The 21,605-nt window shown below is 35.1% G+C and overlaps 1 protein-coding gene across 4 annotated transcripts in view; it reads right to left on the reverse strand.

The window, feature by feature from the left end:
• Nucleotides 1-207: 207 nt before the first annotated feature.
• Nucleotides 208-21,605, reverse strand: part of LOC108550405 (protein FAM49B) — a 41,439-nt gene continuing 20,041 nt past the window's right edge. Inside the window, exons 1-7 of one of the 4 annotated variants that reach the window (XM_017904147.1) lie at nucleotides 16,317-16,570; nucleotides 13,429-13,537; nucleotides 13,002-13,226; nucleotides 9,136-9,470; nucleotides 3,789-3,868; nucleotides 3,544-3,670; nucleotides 208-1,862 (exon numbers count right to left, since the gene is read on the reverse strand). In XM_017904147.1, coding sequence (XP_017759636.1) covers nucleotides 1,725-1,862; nucleotides 3,544-3,670; nucleotides 3,789-3,868; nucleotides 9,136-9,470; nucleotides 13,002-13,226; nucleotides 13,429-13,537; nucleotides 16,317-16,433 — 1,131 coding nt within the window. In that variant the 5' untranslated portion in view covers nucleotides 16,434-16,570 and the 3' untranslated portion in view covers nucleotides 208-1,724. Of the gene's footprint in view, nucleotides 1,863-3,543; nucleotides 3,671-3,788; nucleotides 3,869-9,135; nucleotides 9,471-13,001; nucleotides 13,227-13,428; nucleotides 13,566-16,316; nucleotides 16,571-21,605 lie in introns of those variants that run through there. The other 3 variants (XM_017904150.1, XM_017904148.1, XM_017904149.1) reach the window with 3 other exon arrangements.

The raw sequence follows: 21,605 nt of genomic DNA on the forward strand, positions 1-21,605 counted from the left end.
TAAATTCTGCATTTTATCTTGAAAATAGGACAATTCAACATTTTGCCTACTTATTAACATTAATTATTAAACATTCCCTAATAATAGTTCTTAATTATTCCATTCCATTTTTTTTTTTAAAAATCGTTCAATCATTATAACGTAATTCTATGAAAAAGAGAGAAACGATCGAATGATTGTAAAATGACCGAATAAAATTATCGGAGGGAGAATAATGTAATAAAAATTTGACAAAGACACAATAGACAGCTTTTAAAACCTGAGAGCTTACTTAATAATAGAATCTGATAACATCGGATGTATAAATAGTAAAATTCTTGATGCAAGAAAACCTACATTGTAAATCGGTCACGTACGTTTAGAATCCTTAAATGTGCACATAGAAAAAGGGTGTGCGACGCGATTGCCAGCGCCAACAATAATATCGTTCACGTATGAATTTGTTCTTTACGAGAAACACTGACGGTTTCTACGGTACATTCGCGTCACCCGATAACTTTCTTCCTGTGACGGTGTAAATAACGCGATTCTCGAAAATACTGCGACAATAGATTCACGATAAAATCAATGTGACATATAAACGTTAGCAACAACATCTTTGGTTTCTTTCAACTCTCTGTTACGTAGAAATAAACAAGAAACTAATAGGGATGTGGGGGCAGGGGGGGGGAAGAAGGGGAATATATCAACGTAAATTCTCTCCGGTAAGTCTGTCTTAACTATAACAAAGCGATAAAACAAAATCTGTGATAAAATATGTTAATAAGGAGAGCAACAAAATGAAAAGAGCAGCAACGAAACAACGATAAAGTCCAAAACTCTTGGAGACTCTTGGAAAGTCTTGGAAACCCTCGGTTCTCTCCTCTGAATTCCAATGGCGCAATGACGCAAACAGGGCCCCCCTGCAGTCGTAACAATTTCTCTTCATCGTCATTTAGCCCGGATGACAACCGTTCAACAAAGAAAACAATCGCTAAAGATTTGCGCAATATCTTACAACGTTATTAAAAACCTCTGTTCGTAACACGCGCGAATAGTTCCGCGCTCGTCGAATAGTTACCCTAAATACGCTATTGATATGCACTAATTAACCCTTCCCCCCTGTACGGGAAGACGAATACAATGTTAATACACGTGGTGACGATTTAGGTTAGCCAGGGCAATAATACTTGGGTGACAATAATAACTCGAACAAACGTCAAAAACGTCGCAATAATAGCAATAATAATTAGCAATGATCGATAATAATCAAGGGGTGTCGTTTGTGAGTGTGAGAGATAGAGAGAGATTAGTAATATTTATAATAATAATAATAATTCCTAAATGTTCGCGCTCGTAACAGCGACAAAGGCATCGCTCGAGAACGAGTTCAGCAATTCCTCCGATGTTCAGTCGTTTCGTTTTTCTTGCCTCTCTACGATTGTTCTACCTATCTCCTTATTTTTTTGTATTTTTTCATTTTTTATTTCCTTTTTTCTCAGAAGGTATGTAGAAGTCGGCAGTTTTCGGGCAGCTATAGACTCGATTGCGAAAGACACGTTTTTAGTGGTCCACCAGCCAGCCACGACCAGAAACGGGAGATTGCTTGGGTCACGTGGAGTCGTCAGGATATCATCTTCGACGTCCCCGTGGCGCTACACAAAATGGCGTCGCTCGTTCGGCTTCTGATAGATCAGCAGCCAATTGGCTCAGCTTCTGATGCAGCAGCCTCGCTGCTTCGGTAATCATGCGGCTAGCAGGTTCTTGATGTTCTTAGGTGTGTTATCCTCGTTCAGATGCTTGGTAGTGTAGCGGAGAGCGTTCAGCAGACCCTCGCTCTTGCATGGTGGCTGATCCTTTAATAGCTTCACACAGCCTTTAACCTGGAAAGACGAAGTGATTTTAATAAATGAATTTTCTTTATTTAAATAACTATTTTCTTCTTTTATTGAATCGTATTTAGATAGCCTGAGTCGTGTAATTTGACAGTGTTTATGTATAATATGTACATCGAGATCCAAAAGTATCTATAATCCCCTAATTTCTGCCTTCTAACGCCTATTCAAGGTTATTCTATGTAATAGGTAATAAATCATTATTTTAGGATGATAGAATGACGTAATTTCGTTGGAAACGTTGTAAACATTTAATCCAGCCACGTTCCTTATTATATTCTTCACTGCGTTGTATACGGATGCAGAAATATTTACATTTCTGCTAGGAATTGACTACGTATATTTTTGCAATGGGTGTGTATAGTACCTAGATCGTATAGTATGTATTAGCATCTAAATTTGCACGGGGTGAGCGACTTTCTTTGATGTGCCTAAATTTATTGTTCATAGACTGTATAAATATTTCTGAAAATCGTCTATGAATTGTTTAAGGATCCTCTTAATATAGCTACTCACGTGTTATGATTAGAAGGTTGATATAGTCTAGTAAATGTTAACTGGTGATCTGTGTTATATCTCCTGGTTATAGTTTCTATGATGGGTTTGTCTATGTCTGTGCAAAAGTACCTATGGAGGTGAAAGTGGTAAGAGAAAGTAGGAATTTGGGGATTTCTTAATGTCACAGCGTGACTAAAGTCTCTCTAGGTGGTTACCCCCAAAATTAGGGTGTCTCTCGAGTCATAAGAAATCTGGTGGCTAAACCTTTGACTTATCCGTGATTTATAGTGTTCTGACAATAATAGAGTTTATAAATAGGAAATAGGAAGAGAGTTAAGGTTAAGAATATGGAAAGGGTACTTTATGATATTTTTACTGTCTACGTAAGGCGATTATAATACGTTAACGTAGGTGTATGAACTCTTTATAGATTGGAACCAACCGTTTTCCAAGTTTAAAATTTTAAAATAAATTCCAGTTCGGTTGATATGCGTTCGCTGAGAGAAATCAAATCCAAATATAAATGTAATTTTAAGTATAAGCCTATTTAAAGATAATAACGCTTTGAAATGATACAGCAATTTTATTTTGCGTGAAGCACTTGTATTTACGCAAGGTAATTATAATACGGCAATGTGGATATCACTTGCCAAGATTAAAATTTAAAAATGAAAATTCAGTTAGCAGGTGTTTATTTTAGAAATTAAATGCAAATATAAATGCAATTTTGAACACAAATATTAAGTATATCTAAAGATAACTGCAAAGGTACAGTAATTTTATTTTACATCGTGTATATACTTAAAATTTGTTTCGTATTATTTGGTGCAAAAAGAAACTGTCTTCGTCTATTTATTATTAATTCGAGATAGATAGAAACTGTTTATTAATCACAGTGGAGGTAAATAATCTCTTAATATGTTCTTCTATTTCCATTTCTACAGGTATAATTTTACTTGGCGTTATTTTTGTTCGAATATAAATACCAAGAACCTGTTGTTATGACGTTTTAACTTAATTTCATATACCATAGTCACCCGATATATTTTTAAATTATTTCTTAAAATAGTCTGATCCAAGAATTGACGTCAGTGAAATATTAAATATATTCCTCTTACAATGCACGACAATGGGCGTGGTGCGATAATTATTTTAAATAGTGTATACTTACATCGACATTCGAACCCTTAACAAAGGCACCTTGGGGATGAACGTGATCATAAAGGATCACTAACCCTACCATTACTCTCAGAACAAAGAGTTGAGTTTCCTCTCGTTGGAATTGCGCCAGTAGATTCCTAAGAACAATAAAATATCTCGGGTCAAACTGCAGTTGCTTTCATCTTTCTTTAGATATCTTTCCTTCCAGACAGTGTAAAGGTTCTTTCCCCCCAGTCAGATCAATGGATTACTTACGGATTTTCTAACATGCGCAGGCAAACCTTGGCCATGGTACCAAGCGTTTCCGTGATATTTTCACGTGCCACGTCTTCGTTCTGAAACGAGGAATAAAATATTCTAAACTTTGTAAAACGAGGATGTTATTATTATTTATGAGAATTAACATTAACATTTTCAGAATAATCTAATTTTTGGAATAAAATTTTTCGAATCTATGCATTTTCTAATTTTAATATCTATCTAAGTTATAGTGTTAATTTATCGTGTGATGGATATGGTAAACTTTCATTGATTGCTCTATATCTGTTAACTTCATTACTTTGTTATCGTTACATAGGGTTTAGTATTGTCTCAAGCAGGTGTAACTCCTTGAGACTTTATGACTAATATTTCTAATACTCTGTGTTACACTTACCCCCCTTTATAGTTCATTTTAGTAAACTTTACAGAGTTAAATGCCCATTAAATGCCTGTAACAAATTAATTGGCCATTCGGTACGTTAATATTTTGAATTTAATAATTTAATAATTTATTAAACATAAGAATTCTATATTTTTAATGTAATATCGTATTTATTTTATCAATGTTAAAAACTGATTAAATTTAATACTCGAAATTATCTTTCAGCGAGATAACTTGTACAAATTTGTACTCGCTCCTCCCCTTCGACGAATTATTTCGCGTGTCTGTTCCTCGATATTTATAACCGAATGTCATTCCGCGTAAAAGCAAAATAAAAAATGTATTTTTAAAGGTATACATGTCCTTCGTTTAACGTCATTAGCTCCTTCGCATCTGCGAACCAGATGCCTCGCAAATTGATGTTTACGTCGAGACATTAAACGCGATATTTCGTTACATGAACGTCAAATTGTGAAACATTTTGTGCAAACGATTTCTCGATTATAAATATCGAAGGATTAATTCGTTATATATATCAATTACAAATCGCAAGAATTTAATAGGAACTCGTAATAATTTATTCAAGATCTATAAAACCATCAAATTAATAGATAAAACACTAGTAATGGAACTTTGACAAATAATGAACATTCTAATTCTACACCAAACTAATGGATAGAGAACAGATAATGGAACTACACCAAGTAATGAATATTCTAATTCCAAGAGTGATAATTTCCAACTGTATACAAAACCACCTAAACAATGGATAAAGCAGAAATAATGGAAGTTTGACAAATAGTGAATATTTTATTCCACACCTAATTAACTGTCAACGTATGAGTGCCAACTAAAAGGCCACCAAATCAGTAGGTGAAACATAGATAATGGAACTGTACCAGGTAATGAATATTCTGATTCCACACCATGAGTGATAACTCCCAACTGTATACAAAACCACCTAATTAATAGATAAAACACAGATAATGGAAGTTTGACAAATATTGAATATTCTATTCCATACCAAATTAACTATTAACTTATGAAAGCCAAATAAAAGGCCACCAAATTAGTAGATGGAATATATTATAGATAATGGAACTTCAACTTGTAATGAATATTCTAATTCCTAAAGTGATGTCACCCATGTACAACTGTATACAAAACCACCTAAACAGTAGATAAAGCAGAAATAATGGAAGTTGGACAAATAGTGAATATTTTATTCCACGCCTAATTAACTGTCAACGTATGAGTGCCAACTAAAAGGCCACCAAATCAGTAGGTGAAACATAGATAATGGAACTGTACCAGGTAATGAATATTCTGATTCCACACCATGAGTGATAACTCCCAACTGTATACAAAACCACCTAATTAATAGATAAAACACAGACAATGGAAGTTTGACAAGTAGTGAATATTCCAATTCCATAACAAATTAACTGTCAACTTATGAGTGCCAACTAAAAGGCCACCATATCAGTAGGTGAAACATAGATAATGGAACTTCGACTTGTAATGAATATTCTAATTCCCAAAGTGATGTCACCCATGTACAACTGTATACAAAACCACCTAAACAATAGATAAAGCAGAAATAATGGAAGTTTGACAAATAGTGAATATTTTATTCCACACCTAATTAACTGTCAACGTATGAGTGCCAACTAAAAGGCCACCAAATCAGTAGGTGAAACATAGATAATGGAACTGTACCAGGCAATGAATATTCTGATTCCACACCATGAGTGATAACTCCCAACTGTATACAAAACCACCTAATTAATAGATAAAACACAGATAATGGAAGTTTGACAAATATTGAATATTCTATTCCATACCAAATTAACTATTAACTTATGAAAGCCAAATAAAAGGCCACCAAATTAGTAGATGGAATATATTATAGATAATGGAACTTCAACTTGTAATGAATATTCTAATTCCTAAAGTGATGTCACCCATGTACAACTGTATACAAAACCACCTAAACAGTAGATAAAGCAGAAATAATGGAAGTTGGACAAATAGTGAATATTTTATTCCACGCCTAATTAACTGTCAACGTATGAGTGCCAACTAAAAGGCCACCAAATCAGTAGGTGAAACATAGATAATGGAACTGTACCAGGTAATGAATATTCTGATTCCACACCAAGAGTGATAACTCCCAACTGTATACAAAACCACCTAATTAATAGATAAAACACAGACAATGGAAGTTTGACAAGTAGTGAATATTCCAATTCCATACCAAATTAACTGTCAACTTATGAGTGCCAACTAAAAGGTCACCATATCAGTAGGTGAAACATAGATAATGGAACTTCGACTTGTAATGAATATTCTAATTCCCAAAGTGATGTCACCCATGTACAACTGTATACAAAACCACCTAAACAATAGATAAAGCAGAAATAATGGAAGTTTGACAAATAGTGAATATTTTATTCCACACCTAATTAACTGTCAACGTATGAGTGCCAACTAAAAGGCCACCAAATCAGTAGGTGAAACATAGATAATGGAACTGTACCAGGTAATGAATATTCTGATTCCACACCATGAGTGATAACTCCCAACTGTATACAAAACCACCTAATTAATAGATAAAACACAGACAATGGAAGTTTGACAAGTAGTGAATATTCCAATTCCATAACAAATTAACTGTCAACTTATGAGTGCCAACTAAAAGGCCACCATATCAGTAGGTGAAACATAGATAATGGAACTTCGACTTGTAATGAATATTCTAATTCCCAAAGTGATGTCACCCATGTACAAAGGCACTGAATGAATATATAAAGCACAGGTAATGGAACTTCGACAGGTAGTGAACATTCTAATTCCTCACCAAAATATCTAAAAAGTGACGAAATTAACAAGTAAAGCACAATAATTAATAAGATCATCGAGTACAATTATTATAATACTCGAAATTCATTTTCACTATCGTATCACGAATATCCTTTATCGTTGCAATTAAAATATACATGTACAGGTCTGTTGCGAATGAATCTGGTATCCATTATACCGGTAAATGTTCCGAGAACTGTTTTATCCTGAATCACTTGGAATAATCGCTTTTAATTTTCCGCTTCGATGCCCGTCATTATTTATATCGACCTATTTGTTTCTACACCGTTGTTCCACCAGTTTCGTTGATGTTAATCAAGCCAACCCCCCGTTTGATATTTATACCAACCGAGGCAAACGCAACGTCCCTTTGTCTTGTTCTAAAACAAAGATGGCCGATGAAAATTGGAAAGCTGATAATTATCAGATAAAACGGGAAAAAACTGGTGTCTATTATTACGTGAAATAGAGATACACAGACTCAGGCGTGCACGTGTGTGCGGCCGAAGAATGGCCCTCGCTTCAATGGCGCCCATTCAGCGTTACCAAAGCAGGTAAATACATTTTCAAAGATTTCACAGAACCTTTTCGTTCTTTATATCCTCCTTCTGGCTATTATAAGCTACCTCTGCTTGTTTATTTCCGGAAACAAAGTCGATTTAAAAGCACGTTGAATGATTCAAAGGTGATCTAGCCTGGGAAATTGCTAACATTTACTTGTCGCGCGAAATAACCTTCCATGGAATTCACTTTTCCTTTGTTCCCTGTGACTCGAAGGATGTGCTTTGAGGAAGATTTACTTTTAACGTCAGAGGATGAATGAAAGAGCTGTACAAATATTTTTCATGAACTCCGAGGACGATTACGTCGCGCGAAATTTATGCTACTTCTTCATTCCTGACCTTTTTGTAACCTCCTCGTTATTTCAATGTTACGATATCAAAATATAAAATAGAATTCTAAAAGTTAGGAAATATCGGTCTTTCAATTGAAACAACGGAATAAAAATTAAAATAAAAATTTTAGATCTGAATTGAAAACCTTACAGCAACTAATGTAAAAAGTTGAAACTATTTAATAACGATTGAAATTGCAATTTGGAATTCTATCAAAAAATCGTGTCCTAGATTACATCCTAAGATGAGAGAAGTGCCAACTGCTGGAAAAAGTCGAAAGCACCGAGTAAAAATTGAAATTTTTTGGAATCTAGTCAAAATGTTACGACGTATAATTAAAAACACTCGAAGCTATTGAATAATGATTGAACCTCAAATTTTAAATCCAGTTAAAAAATTATCATTTAAATCACATCGTGGATCAACTATAAACTATTTCAAAAACACGAAAGTTATAAAATAAAAATAGAAATTTGGAATTCTGTTAAATCAATCATAATAAAAATTAGAGCCAAATTAAAGCAACTATAAACTTTTAAATAAAGTTAAAAATATCGGATAAAAATAAAAATTAACCCTTTGCGCTCGACGATTTTTTGGCTAAAGAAGGGTACGAGTTAAAAAATGTTCTGCTATAAGGCTGACGATATTTTTTGAGCACTAAATAAGAAATCATACAATAATTAACACGTAGAATTATTTAATTTCGATACCTCACGCACTCTCACATTATTTTAAATTTGATATATTAATTAATATCGAGCTTGGAAATTTTATCAAATGGTACAAAGGGTTAAAATTCAGATTATATTCGAAAATAAATATCGTCTATCAGTAAAGAAGGTCGAAGTTATGCGATAAAGGTCCAAATTGAAATTTAAAATCTAGTAGAAAAGAGTAAGTCACGATATTCCAACAGGTACAGCCGAACCAGTTTGCATAAACTGTCAGAAAGGCTAAAAATAAAATTCTTCCGAGAATATATCAGAAAAGATACTGTCTCGCAAATGAAGATTAACGATTGACTGTTCCACGAAGGGCAGCTCGATAAACAAGACAAGCGACGACACCATCTCAATCGATTCGATTCAAGCGGAATTCTCGACGACCGGCATCGATCGGCGTCCGGATGGATCGATAATTGTCGTGGAACGACGAAAGTTAGGGGGAGAGTACAAAGAAGGGAAGCGATACCACTTACGTCCATCAAGAAAGTAATGGTCGCGTGACTCAGAACTCGAAGCATGGGTGTCGCGTGGGCGTAGAACAAGGACATTCTGTTGGCTAGCTCGTTCCCAACCACGAGGTCCTTCTCAGCGTTTTCCTGCCGCGCCAGGGAAGCTCTGGTCAGCGTCCTTCTGTAATAACTGAAGTCGTTCTGAATGGCGGGGGTCTTCATTTTGTGCTCGTCGAACTTTAAGACGAACTCCAGAATTTCCGCCAGCTGTTTCACCAATGCTTGCTGGGTCTCGAGATGTTGGGTCGGGGAGAGGTTTCCGGAGCATAGTTGGCCCAGGATCTTTGGTACTACCTTTTCTGGAAAACGTCAAAATGCTGATTGTTAGACGAAAGTTACGGCTCTTTGTGGGCTCCTATATTTCTTTTTCCCCTCCTTTCTTTCCTTTTCGTCGCCCTAAGGGATGGTTTGCAGAGTCTTTTCTATTTACACGTGCACTGAGCGTAAGTCTGCGAGTAGATTGCCACGAAGTTCGAGCTGGTGCTTAAGAGGTTGATAAAAGTATGAAACTTGAAACCAAAACTCCTTTCTAATATATATCAAATTTATTGACACGTTAAAAGATTTTAAAAGTAGATCCTTTTTATTCAAAATTGGAGTTTACGTATTTTAAATAGCTACTTCCTCTTCTTTCAGATTTTTGAAATTATATTGAAGAGATTAACCCTTTGCACTCGACGATTTTTTGGCTAGGGAAGAATAAAAATTTAAAGATTCTCTGTTAAAAAACTGACGATTTTTTTGAGCAATAAATAAAGAATTGTATAATAATAGAATTGTTAAATTATTTGATTTCGATACATCGCATACTGTTACATTACATTAAATTTGATATATTAATTAATATCGATCTTCTAAATTTTATGAAATGGTGACTGAAGCTCACCTCTCGAGTGCAAAGGATTAATAACTTTTATTTAGGATATTTTTCTATTACAGATAGAAATCAAAATTTCACTCGTTCATAATCGACCCAGTATCTTGAAAGTAAATTATAATAATTTTTAATTAATAACTTTTATTTAGGATAGTTTTCTATTACAGATCGAAATCAAAATTTCACTCGTTCATAATCGACCCAGTATCTTGAAAGTAAATTATAATAATTTTTCAGAACCACAATAAAAATGTAAAAATTAATATTCAAAATGGGAAATAGAACTAATTAACCCTTTGCACTCGGGGATCTTTTCGTTACAGGAAAATAGTAATTCGAAGACTTCCTGCCATAAAGTCGACGATATTTCTCAAACGATAAATTAGAAATCGTATGTAAATTAAGAATTTGTCGTAGAATTATTTTACTTCGATATTCCACGCATCGTTGAGTAACTGTAAATTTGATATATTAATTAACATCCATCTTTAGAATCTGATTAAATGGCAACTGAGAGGCGCCTATCGAGTACAAAGGGTTAAATCTAAAGAGCAAGACTTCTAGAATAAGAAAATTTTATTGTAAGCTATCGAGCATTTCTTTTCCTATGTAAAATCACTCCCTGGGTAATTATACCGTGACATACACGATTCCTTGCAATCTACAAAATTGTGCTGTACTCGAAGTAGGGAAGCCAAAGACCATAATGTTAACCTTTTGCACTCGACGATTTTTTCGTTACAGAAAAATAGTAATTCAAAGACTTTCTGTCAAGAGTCGACGATATTTTTAAAATAGTAAATGAGAAATCATATGCAAATTAAGACGTAGAATTATTTTCCTTCGACATTCCACACATCGTTAGGTAATTTTAAACTTGATATATTAATTAACGTCGATCTTTAGAATTTGATTAAATGGTGACTGAAAATCACTTCTCGAGTGCAAAGGGTTAATATGTGGGTTAAGAAATCGAAAGTCGAAACTTTGGCTCGAGAATGTATCTTTCTGAAACTCACTTTCTATGCTATCATCTTTCCATTTATTCTCGTGCAATCATAAATCGCAGAGAAAAGGACTAGAAAGGTTCGAAGGCTAATGTGAAAGTCGGTAAAAAGGACATGCAAAAGGTTCATTACAATTCTGGTTCTTACTATTATCGAGTTTCTAGATTCGCCCGTGAGAAAAAACACGTCTGTCCGGCCAATTTACTTTTAACATCGCGTAGTTTATGAACTGGCGGACATTTTCATTCCGCTCGGATGGTCACCGCGTTATGCAAAATAAAGGCAATAAATGCACCTGAAGTTTATAAGCGGTTGAAACTTTCGCTCGTGCAGAGATGCAATGATATTGGATTTCCAATCACAGCGTCTACGGGAATATTCAGACTAGATTCGAGCTAAACAATAATCCCTCGCGATCCGTAGCTAAACCGATATCGACATTTAAGTTCTTACGTCCTTTTTTGGTTTCGGCGAATGACATCGTAATTGAAGCTAGACTATTGACTTCTTAAAAACGCGCGATTTCTCTTCGTAAATTCTAAATTTTTGTTGGATGACTAACGATCCGTTGGCCTTTGGTCATTAGAAGGGCCTAGCTAATAAACGCAGACCAATTTCAGAATCCAAAAACAACTGACTCATTTCTACTCTCACTAAGGGCCAATTGACATCTTCACCCCACCAAAAACTAACATTATATAAGCATGTACAAAATTTGCGAAATGCCAGTTTTTTCCTCTCCACTGACTTGTATTTTTCCGACGTAGCCTTGTTGCCAGAACCCGTATTGTATATAGAAATCTGGGTTCCAGCATTTTTTTTGAATAAAGAAAAAAATTTAGGAAAACATTTTTTAAATAGAAATTTAGATAGAAATGTAATTATATATAGAGAGAGAGATAATGCAATGACATTATTTGCTTAATGAGGAATTGAAGCAGTAACCTATATCACTAAAGAAGAAAATGCAAGAAAACATGAGCTTTGATCTTTAGTAGTCGTTGCAACAGGGCTAATTATTGTTTTATACACCTAATATTAAATTTTCGATCTTTAATAGATATTTAAATATAGTAACTACGAAAATAAATAGCTATATATATATATATTTATTATTTATTTTCGTAGTTACTATATTTACTATATTTAAATAGGTATTTAAATATATTTAAAATATTTAATTAGTAAATATTTAATAACTATATTTAAAATATTTAATAGGTATTTAAATATAGTAACTACGAAAATAAATAGCTATATATATACGTATATTTATTATTTATTTTCGTAGTTACTATATTTACTATATTTAAATATCTATTAAAGATCGAAAATTTAATATTGGGTGAACGTTTGACGTTTAAAGCATTTTCTTTCATCATTCTCAGTTTTCCTAATTAATGGAAATAATTCGAGAAATTCGATTGATAAATTAATTCTTCAAAATTACCCAAAGATGCTTGGAATGTCGAAGTAAAATAATTCTACGTCTTAATTTGTATACGATCTCTTGTTTACCGTTTTAAAAATATCGTCGACGTTATGGCAGAAAGTCTTCAAATTACAATTTTTATTAACTAAAAAAACTGCTGAGTGCAAAAGGTTAAATATGTCTATCAAAGATCGAAAATTTAATATTAGGTAGACGTTGAACGTTTAAAGCATTTTTTTCCGCTATTCTCTTTTCCCAATTAATGGAAATAATTCGAGAAATTCGATTGATAAATTAAGATTGGCATGCGTGATATTCTATTTTAGAAATTTAATACGTGGTAATTAACGTGAGATATCTCGAATCCGAGTCCATCCAATTACAATTAAATGCCCCATTACTCTTAAATATCGGCATTCATTAAATGTCCCGTTTAATTTAAAAAAAGTTTGAAAATATTCCGAGCGTGATGGAAATGAAATAAAGCAAAGGGAAGAAAGAAGTTGACACTCACCGAGTTCCAATGAAAATTCATAGAATCTCTTCAGCTTCGCGACCAGAGGGGCAACAGTCAGATAGGCTTTCCGTTGACACTCTTCCGTGGGCGCCGAAATCGCCTCCCTGATTTCTTTCCCTGCCCCTTTGTAGCACTGAATCTCCTCCAAGATAGATTCTGAATTTTTCAGAACCCTTTGCACCGCTTCAAAGGTCTCTCGTTCTATGTCGGAAGGTTGTGCATCTAAAAATTCGATAAAAACGGCTATCACTCCCCAAGGATGGTACCCTTTCACGAATGGCACACAGCGCGCGTGCCAACACTTCGATATCGGGCAACCCCGTTTGATCGCGAGAAACTTTCGAGAGGACGAAGAACGAACTGGACAAGCAAAGGTCACGATTGAGAAAGGACGTATCGGCACGAGTATACTCGTCGAACTTACTTTCGAAATCCAAAAAGACGTCGTACTTTTGAGGCGTGCAACAGGTAGACTCGTCTCGAGCCAGGAGGCTCAAAAGCTTGCCCATCTTCGGTCTGAGGCTTCCTTTCACCTAGTATTGTTTACAACATGAAAGGCATCTAGATTTCAAACAGACAAAAATTACACGTATAAAGACTCGCCTTAAATTTAATAGCCGAGCAACACAAAACGATTCGTCGTTCGATTTCAGCCATTCTGTACTGTAATTCCGCTAATCTCTAGTAACAATTACTCTGAAAACCCGAAGAAATACTACCAGACAGTTAACCTTGTGAGATCCTTTTATGCAAGTTTAATCACTTGGTCTAATTAAAGTCTAGTTAAAGTTCCTGGGCGAAAAAGTTAATCCAAAGTTCGAGAACACTTTTCGGATAGTCTTAACGATTCGACAAACTGTAATCCTGTCTTTTCACGATTTGTTCTGCTCATCTTTACCAGTGATTACACCAGGAACGTCATTAAATCGTAAGCAAAACGTTCACGTTGAAACGTCGAAGTTTGGTTATGGCTTAATCCCAAGCGTGATCAAACTTCATTGACGAGGAAGCTAATGCGACGCTGGAATATCGTGAAAATCAGGAATACTCTCGGAGACAGTTTTAGCGATTGGATAAATCGTTATTCCACCTTTTAATAATTTATCCCAATTTTCTCAGAAGTCTTCGCTAAAAGCGTAACGAGTGATCCGAAATACGTCCGTTTCAAGATTCACGTTGGATCAAAATTTAACGGGAGTCTAGTCAGGGTTCAGCGAAATTAATCCAAAGTTCAAATCTCGCGGAAATCGAAAATACTCTTGGGACAATCTTAGCGATTCAACAGATCGCTGTTCTCCCACTGCGCGATTTAATCTCGTTTATCTTTAATAGAATCTACGTCAAAGAACGCGACACGAAGTAATTAACCGCGGGAAATTGTCCGATTAAAAGTTTAATTAAAGTCCAATCAACGTCTGGTCGAAATTGAATCTAGTCAAAGGCAGTCCAAGGTTCTTCAGAATAGCACAAAAATCGAAGACATTCTCGTGATAGGTCTAACGATCCGACAAACTGTAATTCTATGTTACAATTATGATACTTGTCCCAATCATCTTCTATAGATGTTACACCAAGAATGTACAAACTAATTAACCTTGCAAGAGCTGTAAATCACGGTTTAATCAGGGTCTAGCCGAAGTCTAATCAAAGTTCGTCGATAAAGTTAATCCAGAGTTGAACTATCACGAAAATCGAGAACACTCTGGGGCCAATCTGGTTGACGAGTACCACGAGAGCAGAGAAGAATGGTCCAACGAGTGCCAAAACCGATCGGGAAGAGTGAGGATGAAACAGGGTACAGTCGATCCGAGCTTGCGTCGTTACTGGCCGGAGTCAGAGCGGAATTTGAATTTCTGGCTCGATCCCTAAGCTGATCCGCGCGCGTACATGTCGAAGTGTTAATTCCAGCCAAACGACGCGTGCATGCACGTACACATTAGGCAGGCCTCGTGTCCGTATCGGGACCCGCAGAACGAATGAATTCTGCGAACTCGTCAACGAGGGATGAACCTTCTGTTAATTCCAGCCTGCGCAGCTAATCTGTGCTGACCTCACCTGGAACGGCTGAAGATTTCAAGGACTAACGCCTCCTACTGTAATCCAGACGATCGTGTGTCAGTCAGGGACTTTAATTGCTTCCAAAGTATTTACTTTTTAACTGTGTCGTTCACTTTCGAGATAAGCCCCTGTGGATACTTCAGAATCAGCTGTTCGCGTTTAATTTCGTGGAACAGAGTGGATAGTTCAGCGTGGAGAAATTTGTTCCACCGGCAAACGAGCAACTGTAGTTTCTGGACGAAAGGTAATTAGAAACGGAGAGCTGGACAGAGATAAGTTTGAATTACCAGTGAAACTGGTTTGTTAGTTCTCCGTGACATAACAAGGGAACGTTATCAGTTTACGCAGCGAGAGGCAATTAGCTCGTTTCATTCGTGGAATGTGATCATACTCGACGATGCTTAGCCATGGCAAAAAGAGTGCGTTTATGGTGTAATTCGTTCGTAATCGAGGATACACGATGGAATCGGGATAAACAGTGGAACTCTGCGGTGAAAGCTTGTCACACGTGAGGGAACAACGATCGAGTTTGCTTGATCTAAAATTGTGCACCGAGGGATTCCAATGTACCAGCGAATGTCCCCGTTATTTTTAGCAGAAAACCGTGAGTCCCGTTAACGAACATCTCTTGTCACGTTGAACCTCTAAGATTCGCCAATTAGCCAGCCGGATTCTGAATGCGATCGGCTCGTTCGTTCAGAAGCACTCGATTAAAAATACACGCTCGTAAACCAGCCTGTTATCTCCCTTTTTTCACCTCGACACGCACTGGATCGATCGCGTTCTTAGTCCAACGAATATCGGATATAATCGAAAATAACTCGATCCGACACGAGGGTAGGATAAATGTTTACGTTGAAAATTCCGCCGACGATTCGACGCAGAAGCGTATCTGGAATCGGCAAAATATTATCACAGTGGCGGCACAACAATCATCGCTTCCGTATCGTGGCAGGGTAACAAAACGATTCCTTGGCGTGATTCTCTCACGATCAATCTCACAAACAAACCATCCGACCTGTCTCAGATCACGTTAACGTGCTTCGTCGCGCCATGCTTTCCGTTCGCCGAAATAAAAACACGCACATGGGTAAAAATTCACGAGTCGAGGAGGATTCCCTGTGCATCGGTGAACGTGGACGAGGAACTCGAAAAATCCTATGTTCGATGGGCATGCAGAGGATGACCGTATAATTTGGCGATACGCAGGAGGATTTCGTCGGAACGTCGAAGAAGTGTCCCATGAGAACTCACCGTGAAGAAGAGCCGGCGTGATCGCCCTCGACAACGCGAAAACATGATGCTGACAGGTGCACGTCGAAGCCCGGGGATGGTCAACAAGTAACGCGAACCGAGTGCAACAACTGTCATTCAACGGACGGCCATGTTGCTGTTCGCAAGGGGTTGCGTTGTGTAGTGGCGCGGTTCGAGGCCTCTCCTTATTTGGTAAACGACAGTGGCGGCGGCACGTTCGCGCGAAAAATCAATGGGGTTAGTTCCACGGTTCCTCCTCGGGGTGACGCTGCTACTACTATTCACGCTCGTTCAGGCTTTTGAAATTTATATCTCTTCGATAAGTGAAAATGGTTCCGAAGGATTTTAAACGAAACAATTCTCTTTTTATTTTCCTTTTTGGAAAAATTTTGATCGATCGTGAATATCGTAGTTTATTTAATTTAGGGGTGGAGTTTATTTAATTAGGGATTCCATGGATGGTGGTAGATTTAGATTCTTTCGTGTGGAAAATTTCTGCAATTTTAGATCGGTAATTGGGAATATAAATGAAACAATTCTCTTTTTATTTCCCTGTTTGAAAAATTTTTATTGATCATGAATAGTATAGTTTATTTAATTTAGGGGTGGAATTGGATTCTGTGGACGGTGGTAAATTTAAATTCTTTTGTGTGGAAAATTTTTGCAATTTTAGATCGGTAATTGGGAATATTTGAATTTATTTAAAGACATTGAGATTTAAAGTAGGTATTTTAGGTTAGGTTTCAGAATTTATTGGAATGTTGGAAAGTATTGTTTCATTATACGTTCAAACAGTAAACGAATTTTTAAAAAATTATGAATTAAATAAATAATATTTATTCGAAGGGAGAATAGTGTTTGGAAACAGTAATTAAATAAAGTTATAATACGCGTTCATTTTTATAGATTTGGAATAATTAATGGGAAAACTTTTAATTAATGAAGGAATTGTATAATGCTGAATTTTGCAATAGTTTAATTATATACACTTCCCAATTGGTTAAATTTTGAAATTCAAGCAGCTTACAGCGACCAATAATTTAACGTATCTCTTTTTTTTTATTGGATTTAATGTACGTGGAATTTTTAATCAATGTTTCAACAAACTTTTCATGTGCACCATGTCTGGTAAATAGTTGGTTGGTTGTCATAAATTAAAAGGAATCAACATAGTTCAAATATTTGAACAATTTAAAATCGTTAAACGTTTTACAACTCTTTTTCATTGCACTCGTCCTTAAATTTATCAGTTCCAGTTTAAGAGGTTTGATTTTCTTCGTGCATATGTTTAATTCCATAAAAAAATTCATTTTTTATCCTTTTAAAAAGTGCATCGTACGTTGGTATGCAAACATGTGCACAAATATGTAAATACAATCTGTCCACGAGTAGGCGCAAGAATACAAAAGGGGATTGAAGCAGCAAATAAAACCTATGAACGATGAATGAATATCCATGTAATTAATTAAAGTGTCGAAAGCTCCGTCGAACGGAATTCGAAAATGATTCAAACGTCATGCATATGCGAATGTTCCCGCCTAATAATTCTAAAATAATTTACAAAGAAATAGCTAATCTCTTAATTAAAAATGCACACCTATTTCGTTTATTCAATGTTTCTTCAACATTCTCGAATATTTGTCTAAGGAAATAAAGTGCTATTAAGTTTTCAAGCACATATCGATTAATATGTCTTCGAGAATCCAATTCCTTTCGTCAAGATGAATTGCAAATATGTCGAAGCACTCGTGTCTTCGTTCGACCATTGGCGTCGCTACGGCGAAGAGCCGTATTTCAAAATACGATTATAAATTTAGAAATTCTCGGGAACTCGTGGCCACCTCATCCATGAGGAGGCATGCCCCTTTTTTTTTGTGCAGTAGACCAACGGGTTGCCTGTGACGGTCAAGATGAGAGCCGAAAGGGTGAACAATATCGTCTGACCGGGTACAGCCTGACCGAGTTACCAGGAATCAATCGCGTTAATGTTTATGCGGCTTTGCCGGGAATACTCGGGTCAGTACCTTTGTGGGTTAACGCTCGTGAGGTAGACGTATGACATTGAAATGACAACCCATTTATGAGCCACAGGAATATTCGTGTCCTTTGTGTTAGCCAGCTTTGAGACGAGGTGACACCTCCTCTTGGCACACTCGAGATTCGATGTATATTTATTAAGGAAGCGATTTTCAATCAGTTTTTCACGACACGTTGGTGGAACGCAAAAATTTCTAAACATGAAAATTTGTTTATTCTTAATTTATTATAAAACAAACGCAAGTATCACGAAGTCGGAAATTCAATTTTATTCCAGTGATTATTATTTATCTAGATATTATTTATTAGATTTTAAGGAAGCGATTTTCAATCACTTTTTCGCGACACGTTGGTGGAACGCAAAAATTTCTAAATATGAAAATTTGTTTATTCTTCATTTATTATAAAACAAACGCAAGTATCACGAAGTCGGAAATTTAATTTTATTCCAGTGATTATTATTTATATAGATATTATTTATCAGATTGTATTATTTATTAGATTGTTATTTATTTAGTAATAAGAAATTGTTCTAATCATGAAAAATTCGAAACTAAGTGCTTATCGTTTTTCCTTTTCATTTGAGGAAATTTTTCAAATGTTATTTCGAATATTTCATCGAATATTTGAAACGAAATTTGAAATATTAAATATACCGCCTAAAAATAGGAAAAATAATGAAAAGGTAACAGAAAATGTATGGTGTAATAGTACAGTCGTAATTTAACAATCAATTTGACAATCTTAATTTTCACGGTCTCTAAAAGGGATATAAACGGAAATTCTAGCTTGAACAACTTACTTGAAAATTCTTGCTTGCACCATACGAACCCTCAGATCGTTTCACGACGTGGTGCGTTCAAATAAGACGCAAAGAGATCGTTATTTGCTTGAAGGAAATTCCGTGTCAAGAGAGAATTAGTTCGTATTATCTATCGGACACTGAAAGAGTAGTCAACGACTGGATAACCGTCACGATTTCGCTTCCATTTTTCCCATAAAGTAGTAATCGTTACTGATATTACACGAATCACCACACACTATTACAACATGCATTTACTATTTGGAGTACGCATGATAGACCCAGTCATATCTGCAAATGCTCTCTCTCTCTTAGTATGTCGCAGAAGTACGACCTCGTTCCGTAATAACGTGCCACAAAGTGTTTCTTCCCATTTACGCATGCAAGGTTAAAAAGAAATTAAGGTACCTTTTACGAGGCACTTTTAAGAGTTTAGACGTAATTCTTCTTTCTTCTCATAGTCTAGATGAAGAAAATTCTTTAGAAAAATATTATTTCAAATTCGTAACTTAAAATTGATATTTCAAAATATTAAAATACTATATTAAGCCATTTTTTAAATAAAGTCTAACAAGCATTTAAATATTTGGAAGAACGACAGTGAGACTATTAATTCTGGAATTTAATATTATTATTAAAATATTCGAGTATGCGAATATTATGTATACAATCCAGATGAAGAAAATTCTTTAGAAAAATATTATTTCAAATTCGTAATTTAAAATTGATATTTCGGGATATTAAAATACTATATTAAGCCATTTTTTAAATAAAGTCCCACAAGGATTTAAATATTTGAAAGAATAACAGTGAGACTATTAATTCACGTATTTAATATTATTATTAAAATATTCGAGTATGTGAATATTATATATACAATCCAGATGAAGAAAATTTTTTAGAAAAATATTATTTCAAATTCATAATTTAAAATTGATATTTCAGGATATTAAAATACTATATTAAACCATTTTTTAAATAAAGTCTAACAAGCATTTAAATATTTGGAAGAACGACAGTGAGACTATTAATTCTGGAATTTAATATTATTATTAAAATGTTCAAGTATGTAAATATTATATATACAATCCAGATGAAGAAAATTCTTTAAAAAGTATTTTTCCAAATTCGTAATTTAAAATTGATATTTCAAAATATTAAAATACTATATTAAACCATTTTTTAAATAAAATCTCACAAGCATTTAAATATTTGAAGGAACGACAGTGAGACCATTAATTCTTGTATTTAATATCATTATTAAAATATTCGAGTATGCGAATTCTTTAAACAAAGTCCCACAAGCATTTAAGTATTTGAAAGAACGACAGTGAGACTATTAATTCTCGTATTTAATATTATTATTAAAATATTCGAGTATGTGAATATTATATCTACAATCCGGATGAAGAAAATTCTTTAGAAAAATATTATTTCAAATTCGTAATTTAAAATTGATATTTCGGGATATTAAAATACTATATTAAACCATTTTTTAAATGAAGTTCCACAAGGATTTAAATATTTGAAAGAATAACAGTGAGACTATTAATTCTTGTATTTAATATTATTATTAAAATATTCGAGTATGTGAATATTATATATACAATCCGGATTTAATATTATTATTAAAATATTCGCGTATGTGAATATTATATATAAGGTATATAATTATATATATTACATTATTTCGAATCGAAACGATGTTTTAAGAATCTCTAGATCGCGAGTAAAACTTCACGTCGCTATTAATTACCTCGAGCATGAAATCGAATAAAGAAGCTGTCCTTAATGGTTTCGCGTAATGAAAAGTCCACAAAGGATTATGTTCGCGTACTTCCATTTCAGTTTTCAATTTCCTTATCAGGCAGAGGCTGTACATATACTTACTAAATTTCAGAGCAATTAATTCCCATCAAAATCTATCACGACCTTCGCATGACACCTTCATTACCCAACTCGAACCACGTTGACTCATGGCATTTATTACAATCAACATAATCTCAAGGCGCGTCGATTACCTAGGTTGACCGTGACACCTAACGTACTCGAGCTTTTAAAAATATTAATAAAATCGATATCGTATTCACGGCGTATTTTAAATAATTTATATCCTTGCTTCGGTGACGTCAATCACCATGCAAGTACAGTGAAAAACAAGCGCTCCGGCTGACGCAGTGACATCTTGCCAAAACGATCGAGTCACGTCGTTATTCCACGTACTGCCCTTTGTTCGCGAATCGTCAGCATCGCGAGGCTCCTATAGCCTGTTTAGCCCCGAGGAAACGGTTTCCGTGGTGCATCGTTTAAATATCGTCGCGGTGTCGTGATTTTTGCACCTCTTTCAAGTGCACGATTGAATAATCGTCGGAAACCGTGGGCGAAGATAATCGACGCCTATTAAAGGCCTTTTTGTGCATCAATTCCAGCAAATCAATTGAGTCCCTCAC

Source organism: Eufriesea mexicana, unplaced genomic scaffold, assembly GCF_001483705.2.
Source record: "Eufriesea mexicana isolate 0111107269 unplaced genomic scaffold, ASM148370v2 scaffold2783, whole genome shotgun sequence".
NCBI lineage: Eukaryota > Metazoa > Arthropoda > Insecta > Hymenoptera > Apidae > Eufriesea > Eufriesea mexicana.